Source organism: Poecilia reticulata, chromosome 9 (assembly GCF_904066995.2).
Source record: "Poecilia reticulata chromosome 9, P_reticulata-male-v2, whole genome shotgun sequence".
Classification (NCBI taxonomy): Eukaryota; Metazoa; Chordata; class Actinopteri; order Cyprinodontiformes; family Poeciliidae; genus Poecilia; species Poecilia reticulata.
Window position 1 is genome coordinate 35,401,194 of NC_088838.1, and position 27,232 is coordinate 35,428,425.

The 27,232-nt window shown below is 47.6% G+C and overlaps 2 protein-coding genes across 6 annotated transcripts in view; both read right to left on the minus strand.

Annotated features, from left to right (window-relative positions):
- grin1b (glutamate receptor, ionotropic, N-methyl D-aspartate 1b) overlaps positions 1 to 5,101 on the minus strand; it is a 58,052-nt gene extending 52,951 nt beyond the window's left edge. For 2 of the 5 annotated variants that reach the window (XM_008402787.3, XM_008402786.3), the window contains exons 1-2: positions 4,588 to 4,960; positions 1,154 to 1,410 (exon numbers count right to left, since the gene is read on the minus strand). In XM_008402787.3, coding sequence (XP_008401009.1) covers positions 1,154 to 1,410; position 4,588 — 258 coding nt within the window. In that variant the 5' untranslated portion in view covers positions 4,589 to 4,960. Of the gene's footprint in view, positions 1 to 1,153; positions 1,411 to 4,587 lie in introns of all 5 variants that reach the window. The other 3 variants (XM_008402785.3, XM_017303398.2, XM_008402784.3) reach the window with 3 other exon arrangements.
- A 9,394-nt stretch (positions 5,102 to 14,495) lies between these two features.
- Positions 14,496 to 26,123, minus strand: dok2 (docking protein 2). Its single transcript, XM_081611074.1, has 8 exons — positions 25,076 to 26,123; positions 24,861 to 24,998; positions 24,615 to 24,782; positions 20,725 to 20,833; positions 16,971 to 17,140; positions 16,156 to 16,437; positions 15,797 to 15,904; positions 14,496 to 15,690 (listed from the first exon to the last, which is right to left on the minus strand). Exons 1-8 carry the CDS (start codon positions 25,133 to 25,135, stop codon positions 14,842 to 14,844), a joined length of 1,884 nt encoding a protein of 627 aa, XP_081467200.1. The 5' UTR covers positions 25,136 to 26,123; the 3' UTR covers positions 14,496 to 14,841.
- Positions 26,124 to 27,232: the final 1,109 nt, after the last annotated feature.

The following is a 27,232-nucleotide window of genomic DNA, read 5'->3' on the forward strand; positions in this document are numbered from 1 at the left end:
GTTATTCTAATCATATTCATGAAGTATTAATGTTTCAGCAAACATCCCTGAACAAACCCAGCCTGTCACACAGCCAGCCGTTTAACACGCTGCCTTTAAAGAGACGCGGGAAATAAATAAAAAACGGACAACATCCGCTGTTAACGTTTCTATCTGCCAGGTTTACGGAAACCATTTAAATCAGAGAAAGGAAACCGAATAAACTGGGCGTGAAGGAAGGAGCCAAATCTGCAGAAATCAGACATAAACTCATTATAAAGATATTTGGTTAAAGCCGAAATGTCTCCTTGTTTCAGTGACAGAAACACGGAGAGGCAGATCGTTTAGATCTGATTATAAAGATTCTGTTTCACTCAGGGTGCAAGTTTAACACAAAGCTGCTGCAGTTTAAGGGTGTCAGGGAGCCTTACTGCATGCTAGCGATAGCCCACATGCTAGCGATAGTCCACATGGTAGCGATAGCCCACATGCTAGCGATAGCCCACATGGTAGCGATAGTCCACATGCTAGCGATAGCCCACATGGTAGCGATAGCCCACATGGTAGCGATAGTCCACATGGTAGCGATAGCCCACATGCTAGCGATAGCCCACATGGTAGCGATAGCCCACATGGTAGCGATAGTCCACATGGTAGCGATAGCCCACATGGTAGCGATAGTCCACATGCTAGCGATAGTCCACATGCTAGCGATAGCCCACATGGTAGCGATAGCCCACATGCTAGCAATAGCCCACATGCCAGCGATAGCCCACATGGTAGCGATAGTCCACATGCTAGCGATAGCCCACATGGTAGCAATAGCCCACATGCTAGCGATAGCCCACATGGTAGCGATAGTCCACATGCTAGCGATAGCCCACATGGTAGCGATGGCCCACATGCTAGCGATAGCCCACATGCTGGCGATAGCCCACATGCTAGCGATAGCCCACATGCTAGCAATAGCCCACATGCTAGCGATAGCCCACATGCTAGCAACAGCCCACATGCTAGATTAGCTAAAGTGATGCTAACAGAATCACTTTAGCTAATCTTATTTTAGCTAATTTTACTGGAGCAGCAACCCTTGTGAAGAATCAGCAATATTGTTTCCCAGCTAAAACATGGCCAGGTAGCCGTTGCCATGGTAACCGATCCGGCGGCAGCTCACCTGGTTGGAGATGAGGTCCTCGCAGACGGACAGCGCCATCTGGATGGCGTTGGGCTTGTGCGTGACGGAGATGGCGTTCATCTTGAACTTGTCCTTGCCGTAGAGGTCGTTGGCCTGCGTCACGGCGTCCTTGAACACCTGCTCATAGCGCTTCTGGCTCAGCACGGCGCCCACGTTCACCAGGCGCGGCTCGCAGCCGCACAGCGCCACCGAGCAGCAGTGCAGCACGGCCAGCAGCAGCACGCCGCGAGCCGCCACTGGGGGGAGGAGGGAAACCATGGTCATCAACAGGCAGGAAGTGGGCTGGACGCAGCACTTCCTGTTTACTTAGCAACACTTAACATCTGCAGGGTGGCGGGGCTTAGTGTGTGGGCGGGGCTTAGTGTGTGGGCGGGGCTTAGTGTGTGTGTGGGGGGGGTTATCTATGTGAGATGAGCAGCACCTCTAAGGTCACCTATTGCTGGGTTTCAGTCACGTGACCCGGATGACGCCTGAAATTCAGATGGAGGGCCGGAAGGGGATTTCAAAGCAAAGCAATGTTGATCACAGCTAGTAGTTAATGGGCTAAATAGGCTGGAACTGCTGAGGCGTCTCGAAAAAATATGCGTATATTTAGGATATGATCCGTATCATCTCGGTAAAAAAAGACTTCTCTAATAATCCTGAGGATTTACCCGCATCGAGGCGAAACACTTAACTACCTGCAGACCTCATGTTATACGAAGGAAAGCTGGAGGCCTGGAGAATCAATCACTTAGTTTCAGGTTGGGTCACATTCAGGATCATTAGATGCTTTAGATGGATGTGGCTTGTTTCTGCCAGGTGAGTAGCGAGTTGTGCTAATTAAGTAATTAGTCTGATAACGATGCTATGCTAACAACGAGCTAACCATGTTAGCTTGAATCTCCTGGTAAATCATTTATTTAGCTTCTGTAAACCAAATTCATGCTGGAGTTGTACGTTAATGTTGAGTCGCTGCTGGATTCAGGTCAACGATTTGCTCCGACCTACAGAAACCCCGAGTTCGGGTCGGGTTGACCCAAACCGGTTCGGGTCGGACATGAAGCATGTGGGGAACAGCTCACGGTCTGTGTGCATGAAGGTCCCACTGGATACACATTACATTGTCTGTCCGTGACTCGGCACTGAGCTAGCTGCTAGCACTGAGCTAGCTGCTAGCACTGAGCTAGCTGCTAACACTGAGCTAGCTGCTAGCACTGAGCTAGCTGCTAACACTGAGCTAGCTGCTAACAACATTAGGACAACCACACTAAGGCGTAAACATAATGTATCTACCTTACATATGAACGCTTGTCTTTCTAACTGTCCAATCAAATATCTGAAAATGCAATTTAATCGTTACCTGTTAGAAAATGGCTGCAAACTCTGGCATTGTTAGTCTGAGCACCTCCTGGTTTTTAGCTTGTTGATCCACTTTTCTCTTCCCTTGTGAACAACTACCTTCGAAACACGAAAATAACGTTTCTATTGGAACGGTTGGAGCAGCAGGAGTCAGACTTCCTGCCCTCCATCTGCATCTGCGTGGTCTATTGGTTGGAGACGGAGTTTACATTTTAAGGTGGGTTTTTATGTGTTTAAGGCGGGGCTTCATGTTTAGGGCGGGGCTTCGTGTTTAAGGCGGGGCGTCGTGTTTAGGGCGGGGCTTCGTGTTTAAGGCGGGGCTTCGTGTTTAAGGCGGGGCTTCGTGTTTAGGGCGGGGCTTCGTGTTTAGGGCGGGGCTTCGTGTTTAGGGCGGGGCTTCATGTTTAGGGCGGGGCGTCGTGTTTAGGGCGGGGCTTCGTGTTTGGGTCGGAGTTTCGTGTTTGGGGCGGGGCTTCGTGTTTAGGGCGGGGCTTCGTGTTTAGGGCGGGGCTTCGTGTTTAAGGCGGGGCTTCGTGTTTAGGGCGGGGCTTCGTGTTTAAGGCGGGGCGTCGTGTTTAGGGCGGGGCTTCATGTTTAGGGCGGGGCGTCGTGTTTAGGGCGGGGCTTCATGTTTAAGGCGGGGCTTCGTGTTTGGGGCGGGGCTTCGTGTTTAAGGCGGGGCTTCGTGTTTAGGGCGGGGCTTCGTGTTTGGGGCGGGGCTTCGTGTTTGGGGCGGGGCTTCGTGTTTAGGGCGGGGCTTCGTGTTTGGGGCGGGGCTTCGTGTTTGGGGCGGAGCTTCGTGTTTAGGGCGGGGCTTCGTGTTTAGGGCGGGGCTTCGTGTTTAAGGCGGGGTTTCATGTTTGGGGCGGGGCTTCGTGTATGGGCGGGGCTTCGTGTTTAAGGCGGGGTTTCATGTTTGGGGCGGGGCTTCGTGTTTAGGGCGGGGCTTGTATCTGCTGGGCTGGACTTTAGGCTGAGCTTTGTTTGTTGCTGAAATGTTCCATTCTGATAAAGTTTATTCGTTTTTAGGGTCGGTGTTTATAAGTTCAGAGGTCAGGATAAGGAGGCGGACTCATGAATTATGCTGAGTTATTAAAGAACGTGATCAGAATCCAGGTAACAGTTTGATCAAAGTGCTGCTCCTACTGATCGCTTCCTGTGACCTCTGACCTCTGCCGGCCGTCCAGCCAGAAGGACCAGGAGGTCAGGAGGTCAGGAGGTCAGCCGGCTGTTTGTGTTGGATGCGTTGGACGAGCGGCTCCAGTTTCAGCTGAATGTTTTATGAGAAACACAAAGTTTATAGTCGATCAGGTTTTTGAATCCTCGTCATCAGGTGGAAACAGAAACTCATGAATGAACATTTAATCCAGAATTAATATTTCAGCTTCATGTTTATAAACATTTAATCCAGAATTAATATTTCAGCTTCATGTTTATAAACATTTAATCCAGAATTAATATTTCAGCTTCATGTTTATGAGCATTTAATCCAGAACGGCTTTAAAACCCTTTAAATGCGTTTAAATCAGGAAACTATCTGAACTAAAATCATTAATTTGTCATTTTTACCAGCAGTTTTAATCAGATTATATTAGATTAATGAATAATCTGAACATGTTCTTTGGATTAAGATTTTAATCATGAAAATGTTTTTATTTCTGCTCTAAATTCATTAAATCCAGTTTCAATGACAAAATTCCTTCTGAAGTTTTAACTTTAAATTTGAAGAAAATGATGATAAACTTGTGAAACTTCGGATTAATTAGGATTTTTCCAAACTGCTTCATATTTTACTAAAGTTTATTAATCATTTCAACATTTCTGCACAACTTTCACATTTTAATAATTTAATAAACTTCTGATCCTCATTTAATTCACTGAAATCTGAAGATTTTTATGTCAAACATCAGAAATAAAACCATCAGAACCGGAACACAGATCCAAACAGAGGATGAAGCCCGACCGGACCGAACCGTGAGACCCAGCGGGACCTCTGGACCTGATCAGAACCGGTACCACATCACTGCTGCCGAGCAGAACCAGAACCCCTGAACAGAAAGCGAGACACTCACTGATCCAGCTACAGGTCCAGGTCCCGGTTCTGGTTCCGTCGCTCTCCGGTTGGTCCACCGTCGGCTCGGTTCTCCTCCCGGCCTGGTTCGGACGGGTCACGCTCCGGCTCGGTTCCGGCTCAGAGGTTCTGGTGCCGGTCGGTTCGGTGACAGCAAAGATGACTGGGTTGGGTTTTGCGTTCAGAACCCGCGGACTCGGTTCCGCCTCGTCCTGTTGCTTCAGCGCCGATCCATCGGCTCCGAACCCGGTTCGGCTCCGGTTCTCCCGGTTCTGTTCGGGCTCGTGATGACGGAGGACTTTCAGGTGACCTGATGCTCGCGCGCCCGCCGCTCTGTCCTTGGATCTGCGGCGCGCGCTCCCGAGACGAGCCAGGCGCGCTCCCGAACGGAAGAGAGCTTGCGCGCGACGTCTTGTTTTGGTTTCTGGACCCGAACCGCCTGGTTCTGATAGCAGACTGGACCGACCCAGAACCAGGAGTTCAGTCTCCAAGGTGGAGCCATTGGACCACTGATATGTTTATTTATTTAGAATTTATTTCCTTTTTGGGTTTGTCAGGTTACACTGTAAAAAATAATCTAGTTATATTTTGTTTTATTTATCCTGTCAGAGGAAAAATGCGGGAGTTCATATTTAAAATTCATAGTTTTATAAATGTGAAGGTTCTAAACTAAATATTTAATTCACAAGCCAAATGTTTAGTTTACAAACTATTTAACTTGCAAGCTACTTAGCTAGCAACATAATTAGCAATTTAGATATTTAGTTAGCAAATTAAATAATTAGCTTGGAACAAAATATTTGGCTAACAAAATACATTTTTACCTTTGAGTTAAATATTTAGCAATTTAGCTACTGGTACATATTTAGGTTGCTAGCTAAACACTTAGCTTGTAAGTAAATATTTAATTTGAAAGCTAAACATTTACCTTGAGAATTAAATATTTAGTTTGGAATCCTAAACGTTAACGTTCCGGAACAGGAAGTGGGGAACGTTCCGGAACAGGAAGTGGGGAACATTCTGGAACAGGAAGTGGGGAACATTCCGGAACAGGAAGTGGGGAACGTTCCGGAACAGGAAGTGGGGAACGTTCCGGAACAGGAAGTGGGGAACGTTCTGGAACAGGAAGTGGGGAACATTCCGGAACAGGAAGTGGGGAACGTTCTGGAACAGGAAGTGGGGAACGTTCTGGAACAGGAAGTGGGGAACGTTCTGGAACAGGAAGTGGGGAACGTTCCGGAACAGGAAGTGGGGAACGTTCTGGAACAGGAAGTGGGGAACGTTCCGGAACAGGAAGTGGGGAACGTTCCGGAACAGGAAGTGGGGAACGTTCTGGAACAGGAAGTGGGGAACGTTCTGGAACAGGAAGTGGGGAGCGGAAGGAAGTGGGGAACGTTCGGAACAGGAAGTGGGGAACGTTCGGAACAGGAAGTGGGGAACGTTCTGGAACAGGAAGTGGGGAACGTTCTGGAACAGGAAGTGGGGAACGTTCCGGAACAGGAAGTGGGGAACGTTCTGGAACAGGAAGTGGGGAACGTTCTGGAACAGGAAGTGGGGAACGTTCCGGAACAGGAAGTGGGGAACGTTCCGGAACAGGAAGTGGGGAACGTTCTGGAACAGGAAGTGGGGAACGTTCCGGAACAGGAAGTGGGGAACGTTCTGGAACAGGAAGTGGGGAACGTTCCGGAACAGGAAGTGGGGAACGACAGGAAGTGGGGAACGTTCTGGAACAGGAAGTGGGGAACGTTTCGGAACAGGAAGTGGGGAACGTTCCGGAACAGGAAGTGGGGAACGTTCCGGGACAGGAAGTGGGGAACGTTCCGGAACAGGAAGTGGGGAACGTTCTGGAACAGGAAGTGGGGAACGTTCTGGAACAGGAAGTGGGGAACGACAGAAAGTGGGGAACGTTCCGGACCATTGATCTGGGAATGAGGCGCAGTGAGAGACGCAGAAGAAGCAGCAGTAATCAGACCCGCCGGCTCTTCGGCTCCTCAGCTGCCAGAACCAGCACAGGTTGCCGTGGCAACAGGGATGCAGCTCCAGCCTCCTCTGAATTCGGTTGCCACAGAAACGAGCATCTCCCCCTCATTAGCATTCCTGAGGACTAGCACACACACTGTGTGGTCATGTGACCACCTGCAGGTGTCTCCTGAAGGGTCAGGTGAGCTGGACAGTCAGACCCCGAGGCTTATGGGTAATGGAGTCCTCACAATCGAGGTTTGACAGTGAAGAAAACCAAGCAGCTGATGGTGTTTTCTTACTGGCCTGACGTGTGTGTGTGTGTGTGTGTGTGTGTGTGTGTGTGTGTGTGTGTGTGTGTGTGTGTGTGTCATCCCCCCACCCCGCTGATGACGTCACCAGCAGGTCCTCAGAGCCTGATCTCAGCTGTGATCTTGAAGTAGGACACATATGACCTCCTGAGGAGGCTTCCCTTCAGCTTCCAGGCCACTGAGCACACACACACACACACACACACACACACACACACACACACACACACACACACACACACACACACACACTCTGCTCCCAGCGGACACAGAGATGCATGCTGGGACGTGTCCGTCCCCGGGGGTCGCTCTCTTTAGGAGACATGGAGGCCTTCAGGATCTGAACTTCATTAAAACACCAGAGCAGCTGCATCACCATGGCAACACGCTCACAACACTTCACCTGGTCTGAAAGAGTCTGACAGCATCACACACACAGGGCCGGCCCAAGGCATAACCAAACTCAGCAACTGCTTCGGGCCTCTAGGGTCCACTACGGTCCACTAGGGGCATCTAGGGGCATCTAGGGGCATCTAGGGGCCACTAGTGGCATCTAGGGGCATCTAGGGGCCACTAGTGGCATCTAGGGGCCTCTAGGGGCATCTAGGGGCCACTAGGGGCATCTAGGGGCATCTAGGGGCCACTAGTGGCATCTAGGGGCCACTAGTGGCATCTAGGGGCCTCTAGGGGCATCTAGGGGCCACTAGGGGCATCTAGGGGCCACTAGGGGCATCTAGGGGCCACTAGTGGCATCTAGGGGCCACTAGTGGCATCTAGGGGCCACTAGGGGCATCTAGGGGCCACTAGGGGCCTTGTAACCTGGTGAAAAATAAATGTACTGAATATGTTAAATGTTAGTATACTTCAGTGTACTAACCCAGTGGTCCCCAACCCCCGGGCTGCGGACCGGTACCGGTCCGTGGACCAATTGGTACCGGGCCGCGCAAGAAATAATTAAATATTTCCGTTTTATGTGTTATTTGAGTCTGGCGGATCTTTTATTTTGAAAATCCTTTAACCGGATTCTGTCGGTTACTTGCGCACCAAAGCTGAGCCACAAGCAGCAAACTGAGTAGAAACAGATCAGATGTGTTTGGAAAGTTTCTCTGCGAAGAGGAAAAGGATCAGAGAAGAGACAGGAGGATGGATTCATCCCGGACCGGGAGGTGAGTCCCGCATTACAAGCCGCTCTGCGTAACATGCGGCGGCCGGTGTTATCGATCATCTGGTGGCTAAATCAACTGGTTGAAACCTTTGCGCACCGCAGATGTTTCCAAACTGTAGGTGGCCGTGTCGATGCCTGTTGAAAAAATGCTACTTGCGTGAAAAAAACGTTTGCAAAACTTCACTATAAATCCCATTTGACGCAAATATGTTTAATGTTGCATGTGAAAATTACGTTTCAGAACAATTTTCTAAAGAAAACACCGCATTTGAGCATAACCAGATCAATGAATAACAATCGCATTCACATTCAGGTTCACCAGAATACATTAACTCATGAATAACCGCAATGTAAAGATAAATAGTTTCTGCTTTTTGTAACCAGCACTGATCAGAAAAACACTGGAATTGACTCTCAGGTTTCTGTTATCTGAGCTGCTAACATTACAGGTGAGAAAAAGGTAAACGGTAAGTGTTTGTCATCATATTTAATAAAATTTAACTCGCATACCTGATGGTGTTCCTTGTGTTCAAATAAAGGAATATCAAGTAATGTCGATAAGTTGTACTGTAATAAAATATAAAGTTAACAGCTAATGTTGGTGATTTCCAAACCGACCAGCCGAAATAATAATAAATGTTCCTACATGTCAGATACCAGCAGATTATGAACCATATCTACAGTATGTGTCCGTGTGTTCACTGTGGGAAACAGTTTGCAGGCTGTTGACGGGAAATCAAATTAAAAACAGAAAGAGCCGCTTTAAGGTTAACTAGTGACGTCAAACGGGGTCCTCAACGCAGAGGTTTTTAAAAATTAGGTGGCTTTGTCGTTTCCTGATCAAAACGCGACAAACGTAAATAAACATATGAAAATGTCTCTACTTTCTCTAAGAGCGCTTCAAAACATAATGGTATGATTGAAGAATATATTAAAAGTTCACTAAAATACACCGCACTTCAAAGGAAACGATGCTAAACAGTCAGAATTGGTTCTACCATCCAGCATGACGATCATTTTACGTCTTTTCAGTCTGATGTTGACTGAGATGCTGTGCAAACATATCAATAAATATAAACAGTTATAATACCATGCAAACTAATTCATTGCTCATTTAATGGAAGCCACATTATTTCGTTTCACTTTAAGACTCACTGGGCTGCAGAAGCAAAGCTGTGCAACTTGGTAATCTGACAATATTCTCACAGTTAAAGTTTGTCTGGCAAACCTGTTAAACTATATTACCTCCAAAATGTTGGCAGCAAGTGAATTATATTATTTATTTTGTAGACAATGAAATAAACTGGTCCAAAAAGGGAAACAGACGATGGCGCTGCTAACTGAACTCGTCCCACTGGTCACTGAGTTCAGAGCGCCGTTAAACTATGACGTCATCTGAGAGGCTGACGTTCCTGTTATTGATCATCTAACGGCACCTTTAGGAGGCAAACCTGGATTAACTGGTGACGCTTCCAGAATCTCAGTTCAGTGAAGATTTTACCTGTTTCTGATGGAAAAGTAAATAAAACAATTGGGTTTTTTTCTCATTTGGTTGAGAATTACGGTCAGTTGATGAAAAGAATAAAGACGTTTAGTTAAATTATGAGGAAAAATAAGGCAGAAACGACACGTAGATCTGCGGTAGCCACGTCTTCTGTAAATGAGCTATGAAATAAAGTTAACATTACAGAAACAGTTAAAAACATTTCACTATAGTTTCTGTTTGAAATATCACAATATGATGAATATGAGGAAAAGCTTCCTGAGCTCCATGAAGCTTTGTATAATTTATGGTCATTTCCTGTAGATCCTGTAGATCCAGTCGATCCTGTAGATCCAGTGGATCCTGTAGATCCTGTAGATCATGTGGATCCAGTCGATCCTGTACTATGTTTGGAACATGGAACCAGGAGGAAACAGGTGAATAAAGAGGTCTAGACATAAATCTTTCAGGATATAGAAAAAGCATAAGTTCTGTTGTGGAAAGAAGGATTATTGATTAAAATAAAGCAAAAAGCTTTAAGGGGTAAAATATAAAGATGGATTAAACATTTTAACTGGAAGGAATATAAAAGTTAAAATGTGAAATAAGTTCAAAACATCAAATTGAAAAGGAATTCCTCAGGGAAGTAGAATAAGTTATTTGTTATGATTGATGATGGTTTTAGTAAAATAGATCAATATTTTGAAGTGTCATTATTTGACGGCCTCATTTGGAAAAGGAGGAAAATCTAAAATGTATAAATAAGAAACTGCAAGAGGCAAAACATGATGGAGAAGATTGAGCTCTAGAATTACAACGTCTACGTTTACTAATAATAAAATAAATGCTGTAAATCTTAAACTCTATGAGGATGATGTCAAAGATCAGATTAAATATTTAGGAATTTGGTTTGACAAAAAACTGACATGGAAAATACATGTAAGAAAAATAATAGAGAAAAGTAGAAAAATCCTAAATGAGATGTTTAAGGTGAATATGGGGAGCTGATAGGAAGGGGTTAAAAACAACAGGACTAAATAGATCAGTAATTGATTATAGATGGATATCATTCAGCTTCTAATAGTTTAGTAAAAGAATTAGATAGAAAACAATATCAGGCTTTAAGAATCAGATGAAACCAGGAGGAAACAACTAAACTAACTACAACGATCCTCCAAATGCTCTGATGCTACCTGGTCCGCAAAAAGTAAAAAATAAGACAATCAATAGTTTTGGATGGATTATAAATGATAAGTGAGACGAAATAAATCATTATGTAATTAGTCCTGATGCTCCACCTGGTTCATCGGAAAACCTGAAGCTCATTGGGAAAAGGAGGCAAATGGGAAAAAAGAGGTGGAAATTAGAATATGCTGCGTATTTACAAGTATATACAGATGCTTCTAAAATTGGAATAGCATTTATAATTGTGGACCTAAATATTATGAAAAATAAAAGACTAACAGACAGACGGACGGTTTCTACAGGTGAGCTAATGGCTGTAATATTAAAGGCTCTGGAACGGAGTGAGGAAACGAGAGAGAAGGAAATATTGATTTATTGATAGTGCATTAATAAGTATTTTAGAACAGAATTCAGAAACGAGACAAGATATCATATTGAATATGAATCAGTTTTCAGAATTAGATAATATGGATCCAGGGTTAAGTTAGTTTGGATTCCTGCTCAGATTGAATAGTAGGAAATGAGTTGGTGGATACATTTGCTCAGAGTGCAGCAAAAAGGGATAATGTTCAGGTAGATACCAAAATACGCAGAAATGAGGTCAAAAGTATAAGTAAAATATTAAAAAGAAATGGCAGGAATTATGGGATAGAGAAGAAAAGGCAAGATTTTATTATAGCATTAAAAAAGTAGAGGAAAGAAGGGAAGGTAGGAGGAATAAAGAAGAAGAGGATGTTATATCCAGATGGAGGTTTGGGCATTCGGGCTAAATGGTACTCTGAAAATAATTAATACAGGTTTGACCCCTGCTGACCCCACTGAGGGACACGGCTGGAGGAAAGTGGATGGATGGAGGACAGGTTTGTGTTGTTGTGGAGAGACAGAAACTGCAGCATATTTTTCTAGAATGTAATAAGTAGTCGGGAAAGAGAGGTGTTAATCAGAGAGTTAAATAGAAATAAAGATAATTTAGATATTAAACATTTGCTGCAAAGATCGTCTGAGGATGTAGCATTTAATTAACAGCATCTTTAGTTTCCTTAGCAAGTCAGATTATAGTGATGGGACATCGAATCTATACTCCAGTGTGGAAGGTGGCGGTAATGCAGCTAGAAGATGTTTACAACCGCCAGAAAACAGAAGAAGAAGAAGAAACTGATTTATCCTTCAGGGAGAGAGAAAAGAAAGAGGAAGAATAGAAAAAAGACAAGATTGGTTTTCTCTCGGTAATGTAATTTCTATCAAACAGATTTTCTAAACATTACTTTGTTCAGCAAGTATAAAATAGAAAGTTGCTAACAGAACTTAGCTTGGTGACCGCAGCAGCCAGACATTTAAGCTAGCGCCTTTGCGCTGGTGTAAAACTGTTTTAACTCCAGAGGAGCTGATTCTCCTGGTCGGCCCGAAATGTTTGAGTTTTCAAAACGTTGCTTAACGCTGATAACAATAATTAAAACTTCTCAATGCTCGACATGAACGTTTGTCCATCAGGCTAATGGCTGCTGCATTAATATGGCGGCGCTGAGCTGCGACATGATGTTTGCTGCTCATAATGTATGAGTCTGAAACAAAGGCTCACAATCAGCCCGGTACCGGTACCGGTCCACATCCTGAGGGGAGAAACACTCAGCTGGTATAAATGACATGTTTAGATGCTGTAATTAAAGACAATTTAATTTGATCAATGAATGTCATGAATGTTTTCCATCTCTGCACCGATCACCGATCTTTATTAGCCTGACCTGCTGATGTTGGTGATGCCAATTTCTTAGTATCTGAAATGTTGTTAAATGTAGCAGGAAGGGCAAATCGCTCACCTTTTAACCCTCTGATGCCTGAGTGGCTGACTGGACATCTTCTGGGTCCTTTTGGACCCGATCGATGTGTTTTTGATTCAGAAAAATGTTTTGTATAAAACTTTCCCAGTTTTATTTCACACTAGACTTATTTCATGTTTGAAATATTTTCATTTGTAGAACATTTTTAAAATAAAATGACAACAGCAGCAATTTTACAAAAACAATGATGATTTCATCATTATTGCATATATATATATATATATATATATATGCAATAATGAAAAATGTTAACATCCAGTATGTGTGTGTGTGTGTGTGTGTGTGTGGGGGGGGGGGGGGGGGGGGCTGCAAAAGAGCACGTTTCCTGAAACTAGCTAGCTAGCTAACCAAGCTAGCTAACATTACTGTCTCTATTATGCTGTGTGTATCACGCATGTGAGTGTTTGTGTGTGATCCATCCATCCATCCATCCATCCGTTTATCCGGGGTCGGGTCGTGGGGTCATCAGGAGGCTCAGAGTTCGCTCTACCCAGCCTCTTGTTCCAGCTGGCCTTGAACCCCTGCCGTTCCCAGACCAGCTGAGAAACATCGTCAGCATGTCCTGGGCTATTTCTTAAAATGTATAAAAGGTAAATAAAAAATGTGAATTGCATGATATCAGTAACATGCTTCTTGAGGAATACCTGGAATATGAAGTGATGAAAACTTTTCATCACAAAGATGTTGCAAAAAGATGACCTGACCTGACCGGGTCCAAAAGGACCCACTTGCGCATCAGTGGATTGGCTATTGTTAACCGCAAATGTGCAGACATGAGCTGATGAGCTGGTCAGGCAAGCCTCTCACTGCAGCAGAAGAGGACAGCATCTGGTTTTTAAAAGGTGGAGAAATCGGCTTCACATGGAAGTATCGGCCGATAAATCAGCTGGTTGATAAATCTATCCTGTATCCGGTGTGTGGGGGATCTGATCGTCTGACTGGTGACTGCAGAAATCCACATTATTAGCAGGAATAGAGGGCCCCAAAACCAGACGCTGCTCAGGGCCCCATGGAGGTTTGGGCCGGCCCTGATGCAGAGGAACTGTTTTAGAAACGCATCATGGCCGCTCCAGATGCTGCAGCCTTTCCTGAAGAAAGCTGGCGAAGTCCAGATGTGGAAGCAGAAGGAACCAGATTATTCCCATTTCCTGAGCCAAACTGCCTGGTTCTGATATTTATTCAGACTTTAGGAAGAAGCTCAGACCAACAGCTGCTAGCTTCTGCTGCCCCCTGCTGGTGGAGGCCGCTCACTGCACACCATGACAAAAGATCGATCAGAAAACTTCAGCCTGTTTTCACTGATTTTAAGTTTAGACGTCATTTAAAGTGGTCGTGATTTGTGGAAACCTTTCATAATTCCTCCTTTAGTTTATAATTTGAGAATGTTTTAGATTATTTATTCCCAGCAGCTGCAGAAACTTTTTCATGGTTCAGATCAGGACAGGAGGACGACCTGAAATATTCAGCAGCTTTACGAGAGATAAAACGATAAAACATCACTTCTCACCCAACCTGGGGCCTAGTTAAAGTCACTTGCTGCGTGGCCGCATCAGCCAGAGCTGACCTCTGACCTGAGAGTGACGGCGCTCAGAGAGCTGCGACTTTAACAGGAAGCGGCATCAGCGGCCCGAGGCGAGAAGAGAAACATTCAGACCCGATTGGAACCGCCCAGACAGAGATGAACCACTGGCTGCTGCTGCATGGAGGCTTCACAGAGAAACCTGCAGAAACGCGTCCAGAACCGCAGCAGGTTCCTCTGCTGGTGGACCCAGTGACTGGAAGCAGAGGGTCCAACCAGCTCCAGAACCGTAAAGAACCTTCTGGAGTCCTCTAGAAACCTCTAGAACCATCCAGGTTTTGACTCTTCACATGAAGCATGGGGGAACCTTAGCAGTGATGTAGCTAACAAAGCTAATGTTAGCATGCTAACATCTCACTGAGGAGATAAAAACATCCAACATGTCTGACTTGAAGCTTCATCAGTTTTGTTTAATGACATCAAAACGAACTACAGCATGAAGACCTCACGTAAAATGAAACGGGTCAAAATTAGACCAACTCTGGAAATATTTACGTTAGCATAGCTGGCTAGCTGCAGAGGTTATCAGTCACACCACAGCAGTGGCTTCATCTTTACCTCAAGCTACAGTTTTTCAGATGGTTTCCATTCTGCTGGGCTACAGGTAGCTATGGGTCCATGGAGCTACAGGTAGCTGCAGCTCCTTCAACATGGAAGCTGCTTAATAAAGCGTTCAGTCAGGAGTTCCTCCATCCAGCCAGGCCATAGGTGGATGAAACAGCTGCTCTGCCTCCTTCAGGCCATTTTAACGACCAGGTTGTCATACGGTGAAAACTGTTTCTCCTCCAGCTCCTCCTGTTCGTCGCCCTCCACGTCCTCTTCCTGCGGCTCCTCCTGTTTCTGCTCCTCCTCTTCTTCACTAGCGACGCTCTTCTGGGAAGCAAATGCCCTCTTGGGCCTCCTGGGCACGGCGTAGTCGTCCACACGGGGGTTGTAGGGATACTCGTGGCCTTTGGGGTCGACAGAGGTACCCATGATCCTCCAGGCATCTCCTCTCATCTCCTCTGGGTCATCGTAGACCGAGGGGTGGGGCGCGGCCGGCGGCCCTGTGGCCGCCGCGCAGCCTTCAGGCTCGTCGTAGATGTGGTCCACCTTCCTGTAAGTGCCGTCTGTTGTCCTGGCTTCACTCCGGAAGATGTTCCGGATCTTCAGCTCGTCGATGCTGTCGTAGAGCGGGTCAGCACCCGGACCGCCCTGGTCCGCCGCCAGGATGTCGGACATGATGTTAGAGGCGAGGGTGTCGAAGGGCAGCGAGTAGTCCGCATCCCTACCTGTCGCCGCAGCGCCACCGCCCTTCTTGTCCTTCTTGGTGGCGCGCACAGTGACGTCCGCCATGCTGATCTGGGAGTAGGTCTGCTCCAGGTTGGGGTTGGAGCCGAGTTTGGGGCTGAGGCGGGCGCCGGGGGCGGGGCTGGAGGCGGGGCCAGGCAGCTGGCCGCTGCCCGATTCAGGGCTGGCGTTGGGCAACGGGCAGCTGGAGATCATCTTCACCTGGCTCTTCCTGGGGACGGGGAGGCCGCGGGTGTCCAGGGTCAAACTCTTCACGCCGGTCAGCATTTTATCCACCGGCGGCTCCAGACGGGCCTGAAGACAGCAGGGACCGGCCGGGTCAAAGGTCATTCTTAAACATCAACAATATTCCTGGGGCATTTAGATGTTTCATGTCTGTAACTGATGTACTGAATCCTACCAGCTGGGGGCGCTGCTGCTGTGAAGAGTTGGAGCTCTCAGCGTCTTTGTTATGGCTCTTGTGCAGGTGTTGAGGCTCCGTCACCATGCTGTACACACCTTCATCGCCCTGCAGACACAACTAAGGTTGGACTCCTGCAGGAACAGGTTACAGCGGGTCAGCACCCGGACCCGCTGAAACCCGGCCAAGACTCCCAGCAAGACTCAACGACCTTTTTTAATCAATAAGTGAAACTGCACAACATTATAAATACTGCCTGTTTTATATAAACAGTGCTTTTGTTCAGAAATGCCAGCTTTTATTCTGAAGTTCCTGCTTTTATTCTGAAGTCTCTCCTTAAGTAATGCCTCAGGTTGTACCTGTTGGACCTGGACACGGGGCTGCTTCTGTGGCGGCGGCGTTCGGCTGTGGCCCAGGGCGGGGTTAGCGGGTGGGGCTGGCAGGGTGAGGTTGTGGTGGTTGGGGCCGGTCTCTGCAGGCATTGGGCCCCCTCCGGAGGTCTGTCTGTGGGGAAGGGAGATCTTCTGCAGGTTGATGGCGGCCTCCACGGCCTGGAACAGCAGGTTTCCCTGCTTGGTGTCGAACTCGAAGCTTCCCTCGCCGGAGTCACACCTGCGACCCGCCTCGAAGGAGAAGGTGGACTGGAGGGAACAAAATGGTTGTTTAGCGTTTCTGTCTGCAGGTCAGCAGTCCTGGACTAGAACCGCCTCACAAAACCTGCAAGTGTCGAATCATGACCAAATAATCAGTTATCTTTCTGAAGACGATTATTCTGGACCCACAGAGGACAAGAGGCGTCCACCGTTGGTCTTCACATCTAAACATCAAGAGATCAAACTGGAAGGAGAAGCATCAGCGGATCTGAACGCCATTAACAGGCAGGATGGGACAGATGGATGAGATGGTAAAGGACAGTGTCCATCTACCTAAAGACATGAGGAGCTCAACAGATTGGTCTCCAAGAACCAGCTTTAACAGAAACATCGGGTCAATGGTTCTGATCTGAAACCTGCCCTAGCTTCCCCTGCTGATGAACCTAGCCATTGTGTCCCAGTCTGTCCTGAGGACAGCAGAGACCCAGACAGTAGACCACTGCTCCATGCCCCGCTCCACCCTACCACCCCACCCTTGGCTTTGAAGACGACGTCAGACTCGTGGTGGTTGTGTGCGCTACCTTGTCCCGTCCGAAGCGCCGCAGGTACCTGTACGGCCAGGTGTACAGGATGTCCCCCGTCTTGTCCATCAGGTGCAGTGCGTCCATGTCGGCTCTCAGGACGCCGTCCCCCTTCAGCCGGCATCGATCTGACGCATCCGTTCTCCGGACAGATACTTTGAAGTCCCGCACTGTGTCACACAAAGCGTTTGATAAATTCAGTTTGATGATTAATTAGTGAAATATCTGAGGCATGTGACGCCGTGCTGGGGCCAATCACAGGCCTCCGAAACACAACGACTTGGTGCCCTTCGGATGGTTACATGCATTGATTATTTATTCCATAACTATTGATTCCATTTTTCCGATTAGAGGGAAGATCGTGTCTGGCAGGAAGAAATCTCTGTGGAGAAATGCTCCACTAGTGAGAAGTGAAAGAAAGCTTCGTCAACTGGCGTAAAGCTCAACTTCCAGCTCACTACGAAATCTACAGAGTTTCGCATCTTTGTGGATCCAAAGCTGGCGGTGAACTGTGAAAGTTCTAATCTGAAATCACTAACCTACACGTGGTAAACGGCCTGTAGCTGTAGAGAACTTTATCAAGGCCAGAGGACTCCAAAGCACATTCACACATATTCACCTGCCGATGTGGAGAGCTACTGGATAGTAGCCAAGGCTGCCTTGAGGAACTCTGACAGGCGTCAACAACAAAAGCATCAACAATGCCGAGCTGTCAGGTTGACAAACTCAATTTGGCAGAGAAAAACATGAAGCTGAAGCAGTTTAATCTGGACATCAGCACCAGTATCTGACCTCTTGATTCTCATCTGCCTTCAGTGCCGCATCAGGGTTTTCTCCCATTGAGAGTTTATACTGGGCCAACAGAAGCCAGGAGCGATGGCGTCCATTTTCTGCTTTAGAATCCGTTTGCCTGTAGATCTATAGGTACAACAAGCTAACAACTAAGTTGGACCCGGTTCTGCTCAGCTAGTAAGTGAGACTCGGTTTGGACCCCGGTCCTTCCTCATGTCCAGAACCCCAGACAGCGGGTCCAGAACAGGCTGCAGATCAGCGTACCTCCTTGTCTCATCTCAGGTTCTGGTTCTGGACGAGCCAGACGGACTTCTGGGTCGGCGGCAGCAGCTTCGTCTCAGATGAACTGAAGCTGTTCCTGTTCAGGGAAACTGCAGGTGCTGCAGGAAGTGGAGCAGCAGCTTCTGGAGACGTTTGTTCTGACCTCAGACCTGTGGTAGAACCGCTCAGATCTGAACAGAACCGCTCAGATCCAAACAGAACCGCCCAGAACTGCTCAGATCCGAACAGCTAAAAATAGAAGCGTGACTTCCTGAAGCTTTGAGCTGCTGAGTCAAATGTTCAGAGGAAGATCATTGAGAACCAGATCAGAACCACAACCAGGACCAGAACCGCTCTGTCCGGTTCTGACTGAACCGGATCAGAACTGGACACTTTATAATTAGTGCTTAGAGGAAACTCTGCAGCTGCAGGTCCGGTTCCGTTCTCAGGTCCGGTTCCATCCTCAGGACTAACTGAAGACAACAGCTTCCTGGCTCAGCTGATGTCAGCGTTTCCTGCTGAGAAACAGGAAGTTTGTCCCGCCAAGATAAAAGCTGAGGTGTCTGCGTCGCTGCAGCGCTGGCCGGCTGCGACCGCAGCAGGAACCGGCTCTCAAAGTTTCCACTACGCTGAGCTGCAGCGCCGACCGCAGTGGAAACTGCTGCGACACTCTGAGCCGGTTGGCGAACTATTTCTGTCCTCAGGCCGGAACCAGAACCCGCCGGCCCAGAGATCCGATCATCAAACCCCACAGAGACGTTCTCTGTGGACCGATCCAGCTGGACCTAGTTCTGGCTGGTCGGGTTCTGGTCCAAATAGCAGAAATGTACAAAGTTTTTCCGTGAGTCAGCAGAACATCTTGCTGGGTCAGATGGGTCGGTGCTGCAGCCCGGTTCTGGTAAAGCTGGTGTCATGATGTGGGCCGGGTCACCTCCTGAAGACGGGTTAGATGCGGTTCTGACCCGTGCCTAACAAGAAGCTGAGGACACGTCTGCATGCCCATCAGAACCGAGTACAACCCACACTGAGTTCTGGACTGCAGGAGCCAGAACAAGGCTGACCCATCCAGAACCAAGAGCAGCTCAGGTCAGAGGTGAAAGGTCAGACCCTCAGTGCTGCTGGGTCCAAACGTCTCTTTGGTTGATTAACCGGGCGAGGCAGCAGAAAGTGAGGTTGGGTTTACACCGCAAACAGGAAGTCCTGAAAAACAGGACGTCCTGCAGGCAAACAGGAAGTCCTGAAGGCATACAGGAAGTCCTGAAGGCATACAGGAAGAGTTGAAGGCATACAGGAAGTCCTGAAGGCATACAGGAAGAGTTGAAGGCATACAGGAAGTCCTGAAAGCAAAACAGGAAGTCCTGAAGGCATACAGGAAGAGTTGAAGGCATACAGGAAGTCCTGAAGGCATACAGGAAGACTTGAAGGCATACAGGAAGTCCTGAAAGCAAAACAGGAAGTCCTGAAGGCATACAGGAAGAGTTGAAGGCATACAGGAAGTCCTGAAGGCATACAGGAAGACTTGAAGGCATACAGGAAGTCCTGAAGGCATACAGGAAGAGTTGAAGGCATACAGGAAGTTCTGAAGGCATACAGGAAGAGTTTAAGGAAAACAGGAAGTCCTGAAAGCAAAACAGGAAGTCCTGAAGGCATACAGGAAGAGTTGAAGGCATACAGGAAGTCCTGAAGGCATACAGGAAGAGTTGAAGGCATACAGGAAGTCCTGAAGGCATACAGGAAGAGTTGAAGGCAAAATAAGACGTCCTGAAGGCAAAACAGGAAGTCCTGAAGGCATACAGGAAGAGTTGAAGGCATACAGGAAGTTCTGAAGGCATACAGGAAGAGTTTAAGGAAAACAGGAAGTCCTGAAAGCAAAACAGGAAGTCCTGAAGGCATACAGGAAGAGTTGAAGGCATACAGGAAGTCCTGAAGGCATACAGGAAGTCCTGAAGGCATACAGGAAGACTTGAAGGCATACAGGAAGAGTTGAAGGCATACAGGAAGTCCTGAAGGCATACAGGAAGACTTGAAGGCATACAGGAAGTCCTGAAGGCATACAGGAAGAGTTGAAGGCATACAGGAAGTCCTGAAGGCATACAGGAAGACTTGAAGGCAAAATAAGACGTCCTGAAGGCAAAACAGGAAGTCCTGAAGGCATACAGGAAGAGTTGAAGGCAAACAGGAAGTCCTGAAGGCATACAGGAATAGTTGAAGGCAAACAGGAAGTCCTGAAGGCATACAGGAATAGTTGAAGGCAAACAGGAAGTCCTGAAGGCATACAGGAATAGTTGAAGGCAAACAGGAAGTAATGAAGGCAAAAAGGAAGAGTTGAAGGACAACAGGAAGCCTTGAAGGCAAACAGGAAGTACTGAAGGCAAACAGGAAGCCCTGAAGGCATACAGGAAGAGTTGAAGGACAACAGGAAGCCTTGAAGGCAAACAGGAAGAGTTGAAGGACAACAGGAAGCCTTGAAGGCAAACAGGAAGTCCTGAAGGCATACAGGAAGTCCTGAAGGAAAACAAGAAGTAATGAAGGCAAACAGTAAGTCCTGAAGGCATACAGGAAGAGTTGAAGGACAACAGGAAGCCTTGAAGGCAAACAGGAAGAGTTGAAGGACAACAGGAAGCCTTGAAGGCAAACAGGAAGTCCAGAATGTAGGATGAGCTGAAGGCTGAGGGTCTGTGACTCCGACCCGCCGTCCTACCTTTCTCTCGGCCGCTGTACAGGGAGTTGTCCTCCATGCCCTCCTCGTCCTCCACCCGGTTTCCTCGCTGCAGGCTGCCTCTCTTGGCTCCGCCCTCCGTCCAGCTCATCTGATGGACAGAAATCGGTTTATCATCACGGAATCATCTGCATGCAACCGAACAATCACTCAGATCTACGGGAAATGAGTTCCTGTGACGGGTTTCTACCAACGGCTGAACCTGATCCAGAACCCAGAGCCTCCCGGTCTGACGGACCTTCCATCAGAACCATTATCATTATTATTATTATTATTAAAATATATATAATTTTTATCAGTTTCAGTGGGTTTTTTTCTCTTAGATCCAACCTTGAGCTGGTTCAGGTCCAGGTTCTGGTTCTGGTCCTGGTTCAGGTTCTGGTCCAGGTTCAGGTCAAGGTTCTGGTTCTGGTCCAGTTTCTGGTCCAGGTTCTGGTTCAGTTCCAGGTTCTGGTCCAGTCCAGGTCCTGGTTCTGGTTCAGTTCCAGGTTTTGGTCCTGGTTCAGGTCCAGGTTCTGGTTCTGGTCCAGGTTCTGGTTCAGGTCCAGGTTTTGGTTCAGGTCCAGGTTCTGGTTCAGGTTCTGGTTCTGGTCCAGGTTCTGGTTCAGGTCCAGGTTTTGGTTCAGGTCCTGGTCCAAGTCCAGGTTCTGGTTCAGGTTCTGGTTCTGGTCCAGGTTCTGGTCCAGGTTCTGGTTCAGGTCCATTTTTTGGTTCAGGTCCTGGTCCAAGTCCAGGTTCTGGTCCAGGTTCTGGTTCAGGTCCAGGTTCTGGTCCAGGTTCAGGCCCAGGTTCTGGTTCAGTTCCAGGTTTTGGTCCTGGTCCAGGTCCAGGTTCTGGTTCAGGTCCTGGTTCAGTTCCAGGTTCTGGTTCAGGTCCAGGTTCTGGTTCAGGTCCTGGTTCAAGTCCAGGTCCTGGTTCTGGTCCAGGTTTTGGTTCAGGTCCTGGTTCAGGTTCTGGTCCAGGTTCTGGTTCAGGTCCAGGTTCTGGCCCTGGTTCTGGTCCAGTCCAGGTCCAGTCCAGGTTCAGGTCCAGGTTCTGGTCCAGGTCCAGGTTCTGGTCCAGGTTTTGGTTCAGGTTCTGGTTCAGGTCCAGGTTCTGGCCCTGGTTCTGGTCCAGTCCAGGTCCAGTCCAGGTTCAGGTCCAGGTTCTGGTCCAGGTCCAGTCCAGGTTCAGGTCCAGGTTCTGGTTCAGGTCCAGGTTCTTTAGTCTTCGTCGTCTCCTTGAGCTCCTCTGATTGGCTGCCTGCACTTCCTGTTGCGCTCTCTTAAAGGGGAAGTGGCGATGTGAGTCAAGAGGCCGGCTGTCTGTCAGCATCCTGCTATTTTTACCAGAACCTGCTGACCCGGTCCGCCTGCCGGTTCTGATCCGGGTCGTGAACCGAGAGGCTTCCATGCTGGAAATCCTCTGAATGTCGATAAAATGAACATTAAGATGTTTACAAGTTAAAGTCTGATGAATAAAATCTGTCGCTTTCTCCAGTCCTGATCTCAACACAACTTTCCTGCTGCTCCTCGGATCTCGTGACTTTGTTTAGGACGTTTCTGTCTCCTAGGCAACATTTCTCCCAGAAATTCCATCTGATTCTGACGTTTGACTTTCTTTCATCGAAATCTGAGCACAGATTGAGGTCATTTTATTTATACAGCACATTTTCAGCAGCAAGGCAGTTCAAGTGCTTTTAACAGGAAATGCAAACAAAATAAAGGAAACTAATGTAATTAAATGTAAACTAAGTGCTGCTAAGTATCTAATTCCATTCTAAATAGTGAAACTACAGATAAAATAAGCTAGAGTGGCTGGTCTAAATGCTTTCCTGGGTTAAAAGTTACGTCATCTGCAGAGGTAGTAACTAGTCACACTTACTTACTTACTTGAGCAACTTTTTGAGAAAAAAGTACTTGTAGGAGTAGTTATACTGCACCGTACTTTTAGCCTTTACTTGAGTATTTATCGTGAAGAATCGCTGATCTTACTTGAGTTGCATTTTTGGATCCACAGTGAAGAACTTCTGAATGAAGACCAGAAACGTTTTATCCAAAAACGCATCAGACCAGCAGTTTTTGTTAGAGTGAGACCTCTCCTTTGTAGAGCAGCTTTGTTACGGTAATATTTCTATCTGGTTCTGGTTCTGGTTCTGGTGTTGATCTTAGAGTCGTCAGTGAAGTTCTGGGTAAAAAACAATTGATTCAAAAACCTGACGGGAAGGATGCTAATAGGAAGGATGCTAATGGGAAAAAGGCTAATAGGAATGTTGCTAATGGGAAGGAGGCTAACGTGAAGGTGGCTAATGGGAAGGAGGCTAATAGGAATGTTGCTAATGGGAAGGAGGCTAACGTGAAGGTGGCTAATGGGAAGGAGGCTAATGGGAAAAAGGCTAATAGGAATGTTGCTAATGGGAAGGAGGCTAACAGGAAGGTGGCTAATGGGAAGGAGGCTAATAGGAATGTTGCTAATGGGAAGGAGGCTAACGTGAAGGTGGCTAATGGGAAGGAGGCTAATGGGAAAAAGGCTAATAGGAATGTTGCTAATGGGAAGGAGGCTAACAGGAAGGTGGCTAATAGGAAGGAGGCTAACGGAAAGGTGGCTAATGGGAAGGATGCTAATGGGAAAAAGGCTAATAGGAATGTTGCTAATGGGAAAGGGGCTAATGGGAAGGAGGCTAATGCTCCAACCACAGAGTCCAGTGAGTCATTGTTGGCTAGCAGCTAGCAGACTTTAAACTGCTACAGTTCATCACTTTGAGCAGTGCTAACGCTAACCCTAGCGTTCGTGAAACATGAAATGTTCCTGTGATGTCGTTTTTCAGGGACCCGAGACTACATGTCCCAACGTTTTCTTTAGATGACTTAATATTTTATTTTAATAAGCAGCATCTGGACTAACGGGAAGCTAATATTTATAAGTAGAGCTTTAAGGACATGAAGTGTGGCCCCCCTGGAGATCCGGCCCCCTGGAGATCCGGCCCCCCTGGAGATCCGGCCCTGCTGGAGATCCGGCCCCCCTGAAGATCCGGCCCCCCTGGAGATCCGGCCCCCCTGGAGATCCGGCCCTGCTGAGTCTGACTGCAGCGCTGCAGAAACAACTGAAGCTGATTTATTTTCTACCAGATTAATATGATACCTGATTGCTGCATCACTAAAACCTGGATGGCTCCAAACTTCCTGCTTTAAATTCTGACCCGACTGTTTCTGGACCAGAACCTCTGAGCAGAACCTGATCAGTGGATCACTGATCCGATCAAGTAAAGAAGCTCTGAGTTATTTTAACCAGGATGTCATTTAAATCTCAGATTAAACCGATTTCCTTCCGTCAGAATGACCAACATGCTGTCCAGCAGTGGAGCTGATAATCTATAATCTATAATCTGATCCATGATGATGATTCTTCATAATCCAGTTCAAATCCTTCATCTGATCCAAAACGCTCAGATCAGATTCTGCTGCTCAGCTTCCCTGATGATCCAGATTATAATCTCACAGAGAAACCCTCAATTATCAGGTTCTGATCGGTTCTGATCGGTTCTGATCGGTCCAGAGCTTCCAGCAGAACCGTGTGGTACCACGGTGCTGGTTCTGCTGGTAGAATCGGAGGACAATCAGTTTGGACCGGCTGAGGTTCTGGATGAGGTTCTGGTCGTGGTCCAGTTGATCGCCAGAGGACGGTCAAACATTCTGAACCAGAACCAACCCTTTGTGACCCCTGACCTCAGCTGGTTCTACTTTCAGAGGACAGGTCCGGCTCAGAACCGCTCTCGGACCTTCTTCCTCTTTCTTGTCAGACCAGAACCAGAACCAGAACCGGCCTGTGGGTGGGAACGGCTGAGCTGCCTCAGCGGCTGGCTGATCGGGCCGATCAGAACCGGGTGTACCTACAGGGAAGGCGACCTCACACAGCCGGTGGGTCCAGTCGTCCAGCTGGTTCCGATCCGCGGCGAACACGAAGATCTTCTCCGTGGTTTCCACCAGGAAGGCGCCGGTGTCCCGCGGCCCGCCGTCCACCTCCACCTCCGAGACCCGGATGCAGTCCGCCAGCCGGATCACCTGGGGGCCGTGGGAGCGGGGGTCATCGCCGTGGAAACGGGGGATGTTATCGCCATGGAAACGGAGGAGGGCGGTTACCTTCTTGCTCTCCTGCTGCTTGCGCAGAGTCTTGTCGTTCTTCTCCACGTTGCCTCCGTCTTTACACTCAAAGAACTCCATCCTGGAGATGGAGCAGGAGCTCTCCCGGTACAGGACGCACCACACCCGCTTCCACTTCTGCACACACACACACCGTCAGAACCGGGCCCACAGAACCCACCAGGCTGACCCACAAGGTTCCTGTCAGGGTTTACCTTCCCGAAACGCTGCTGCTGGAGGAAGAGCATCCCCTGCTTCCTGATGTCCTCCTCCATCGCGCTCCACCCGCTGCTCCACCGTCCTCAGCCTTTCTGCACCTCCTCCCTGGTTCTGGTTCTGGTCAGAGGTCCGGGTTTGTCTGCCTCCACTTGCTTCTCCTTTTACCTCTTTAAACTTCTGCTTTCCTCCTCCTGCAGCTCTTGTGGTTCTGCTCTGGTTCTGTTGGGCCCGTGTCTCGGTTCTGACCGGTCTCCGGTGGCTCCGGTCCGACGGGTCTGGCTGCTGAAGCAGAGTGACGTTCAGGGTGTCATGTGTGCTTCCTGCTGTCGGTGTCTGTTGCAACGTCTGATGCAGAAGTTCCTCTGGTTGGACCTCCTGCTGCTGCTCCTCCTCCTTCTTCTCCTCTTCCTCCTGCTCCTCCTCTTCCTCCTCTTCCTCCTGCTGTTTCTATCTCATCACTTCATCTCCAGCCGACTCCCCAGACCCGACTTCTCACCAGAACTTGGACTGTTCAGCAGCTGCTGCTCTACAGGCTGCAGCAGCTGCTGACGAAGCGCCCCCTGCTGGTTGCCTGGAAGAGAAGCTCCTGCAGCTGAATGACACTGAAATGTCTTTTTCTTGCTCATGTTTCAGAAACCAGCCTTGAAATGTGTAACTGGGAGCATTAGATGCACAAAGAGGGGAAATAAAGCAGCGAAGTGGAAGCTGCAGACGGTTTAACAGGAAGTTCGACTCTGTGGTTTGTCAGCAGGTGGAGCTTCAGCTGTGACACACCAATCAAGGAGATCAGTGGGTCGACGCTTCCTTTTTCTGAGAATCTGCAGGCTGATATGCTGCAGGAGAACATAAACTTTCTGCAGTGAGTCCTGCAGAGAAAACCGACTCCAAGCATTTAGGAACCAGAGCAGAAACTGATTCATCTGTTAATCTGAGACATTCTGACCCGGTACCGGGTCCGAATCAGGATTATCTGGCCTGCAGCTGGTCTAGTGTCACTGCTTTGATCCAAAATGGTGGACGTGAAACCAGCTCCAACAAGCTGGTGCCTTGTTTCCCTGAGCTGATCGGCTTCTGCTGACGAACCATCAGGGTTTTGCTGCCGATTGGCTGTTAATGTTTCACTTCAGGTGGAAATGATTCCATGTGATCTGGAGAGATGGGAAAATGTTCTGCTAGTGAATTCACCTGAAATACTAAAACAGCAGCTAGTCAGTCAGACAGACTGAAAACCTGCAATCAGTAAAATAATATTTATCAGTAAATATTTATCAGTAAAATAATATTAAAATAATATTTAACAGTTAAATAATATTTATCAGTTAAATAATATTTATCAGTTAAATAATATTTATCAGTTAAATAATATTAAAATAATATTTATCAGTTAAATAATATTTAACAGTTAAATAATATTTATCAGTGAGGCTCTCAGCTATAAATTATACAGGAATAAATCTCAACACTATCAAATAATGTCTAGAAGAGGAAACATTCATTAAAGTCAAAAGCATCAAAATAAACATGAGTTACTGAATCAAGACTAACGCTGGTTCTGATTGGCCAGCTGATTAACACTGGTTCTGATTGGCCAGCTGATTAACGCTGGTTCTGATTGGCCAGCTGATTAACGCTGGTTCTGATTGGCCAGCTGATTAACACTGGTTCTGATTGGCCAGCTGATTAACGCTGGTTCTGATTGGCCAGCTGATTAACGCTGGTTCTGATTGGCCAGCTGATAAACACTGGTTCTGATTGGCCAGCTGATTAACGCTGGTTCTGATTGGCCAGCTGATTAACGCTGGTTCTGATTGGCCAGCTGATTAACGCTGGTTCTGATTGGCCAGCTGATTAACGCTGGTTCTGATTGGCCAGCTGATTAACGCTGGTTCTGATTGGCCAGCTGATTAACGCTGGTTCTGATTGGCCAGCTGATTAACGCTGGTTCTGATTGGCCAGCTGATTAACGCTGGTTCTGATTGGCCAGCTGATAAACACTGGTTCTGATTGGCCAGCTGATTAACGCTGGTTCTGATTGGCCAGCTGATTAACACTGGTTCTGCTGATTAACACTGGTTCTGATTGGCCAGCTGATTAACGCTGGTTCTGATTGGCCAGCTGATTAACGCTGGTTCTGATTGGCCAGCTGATTAATG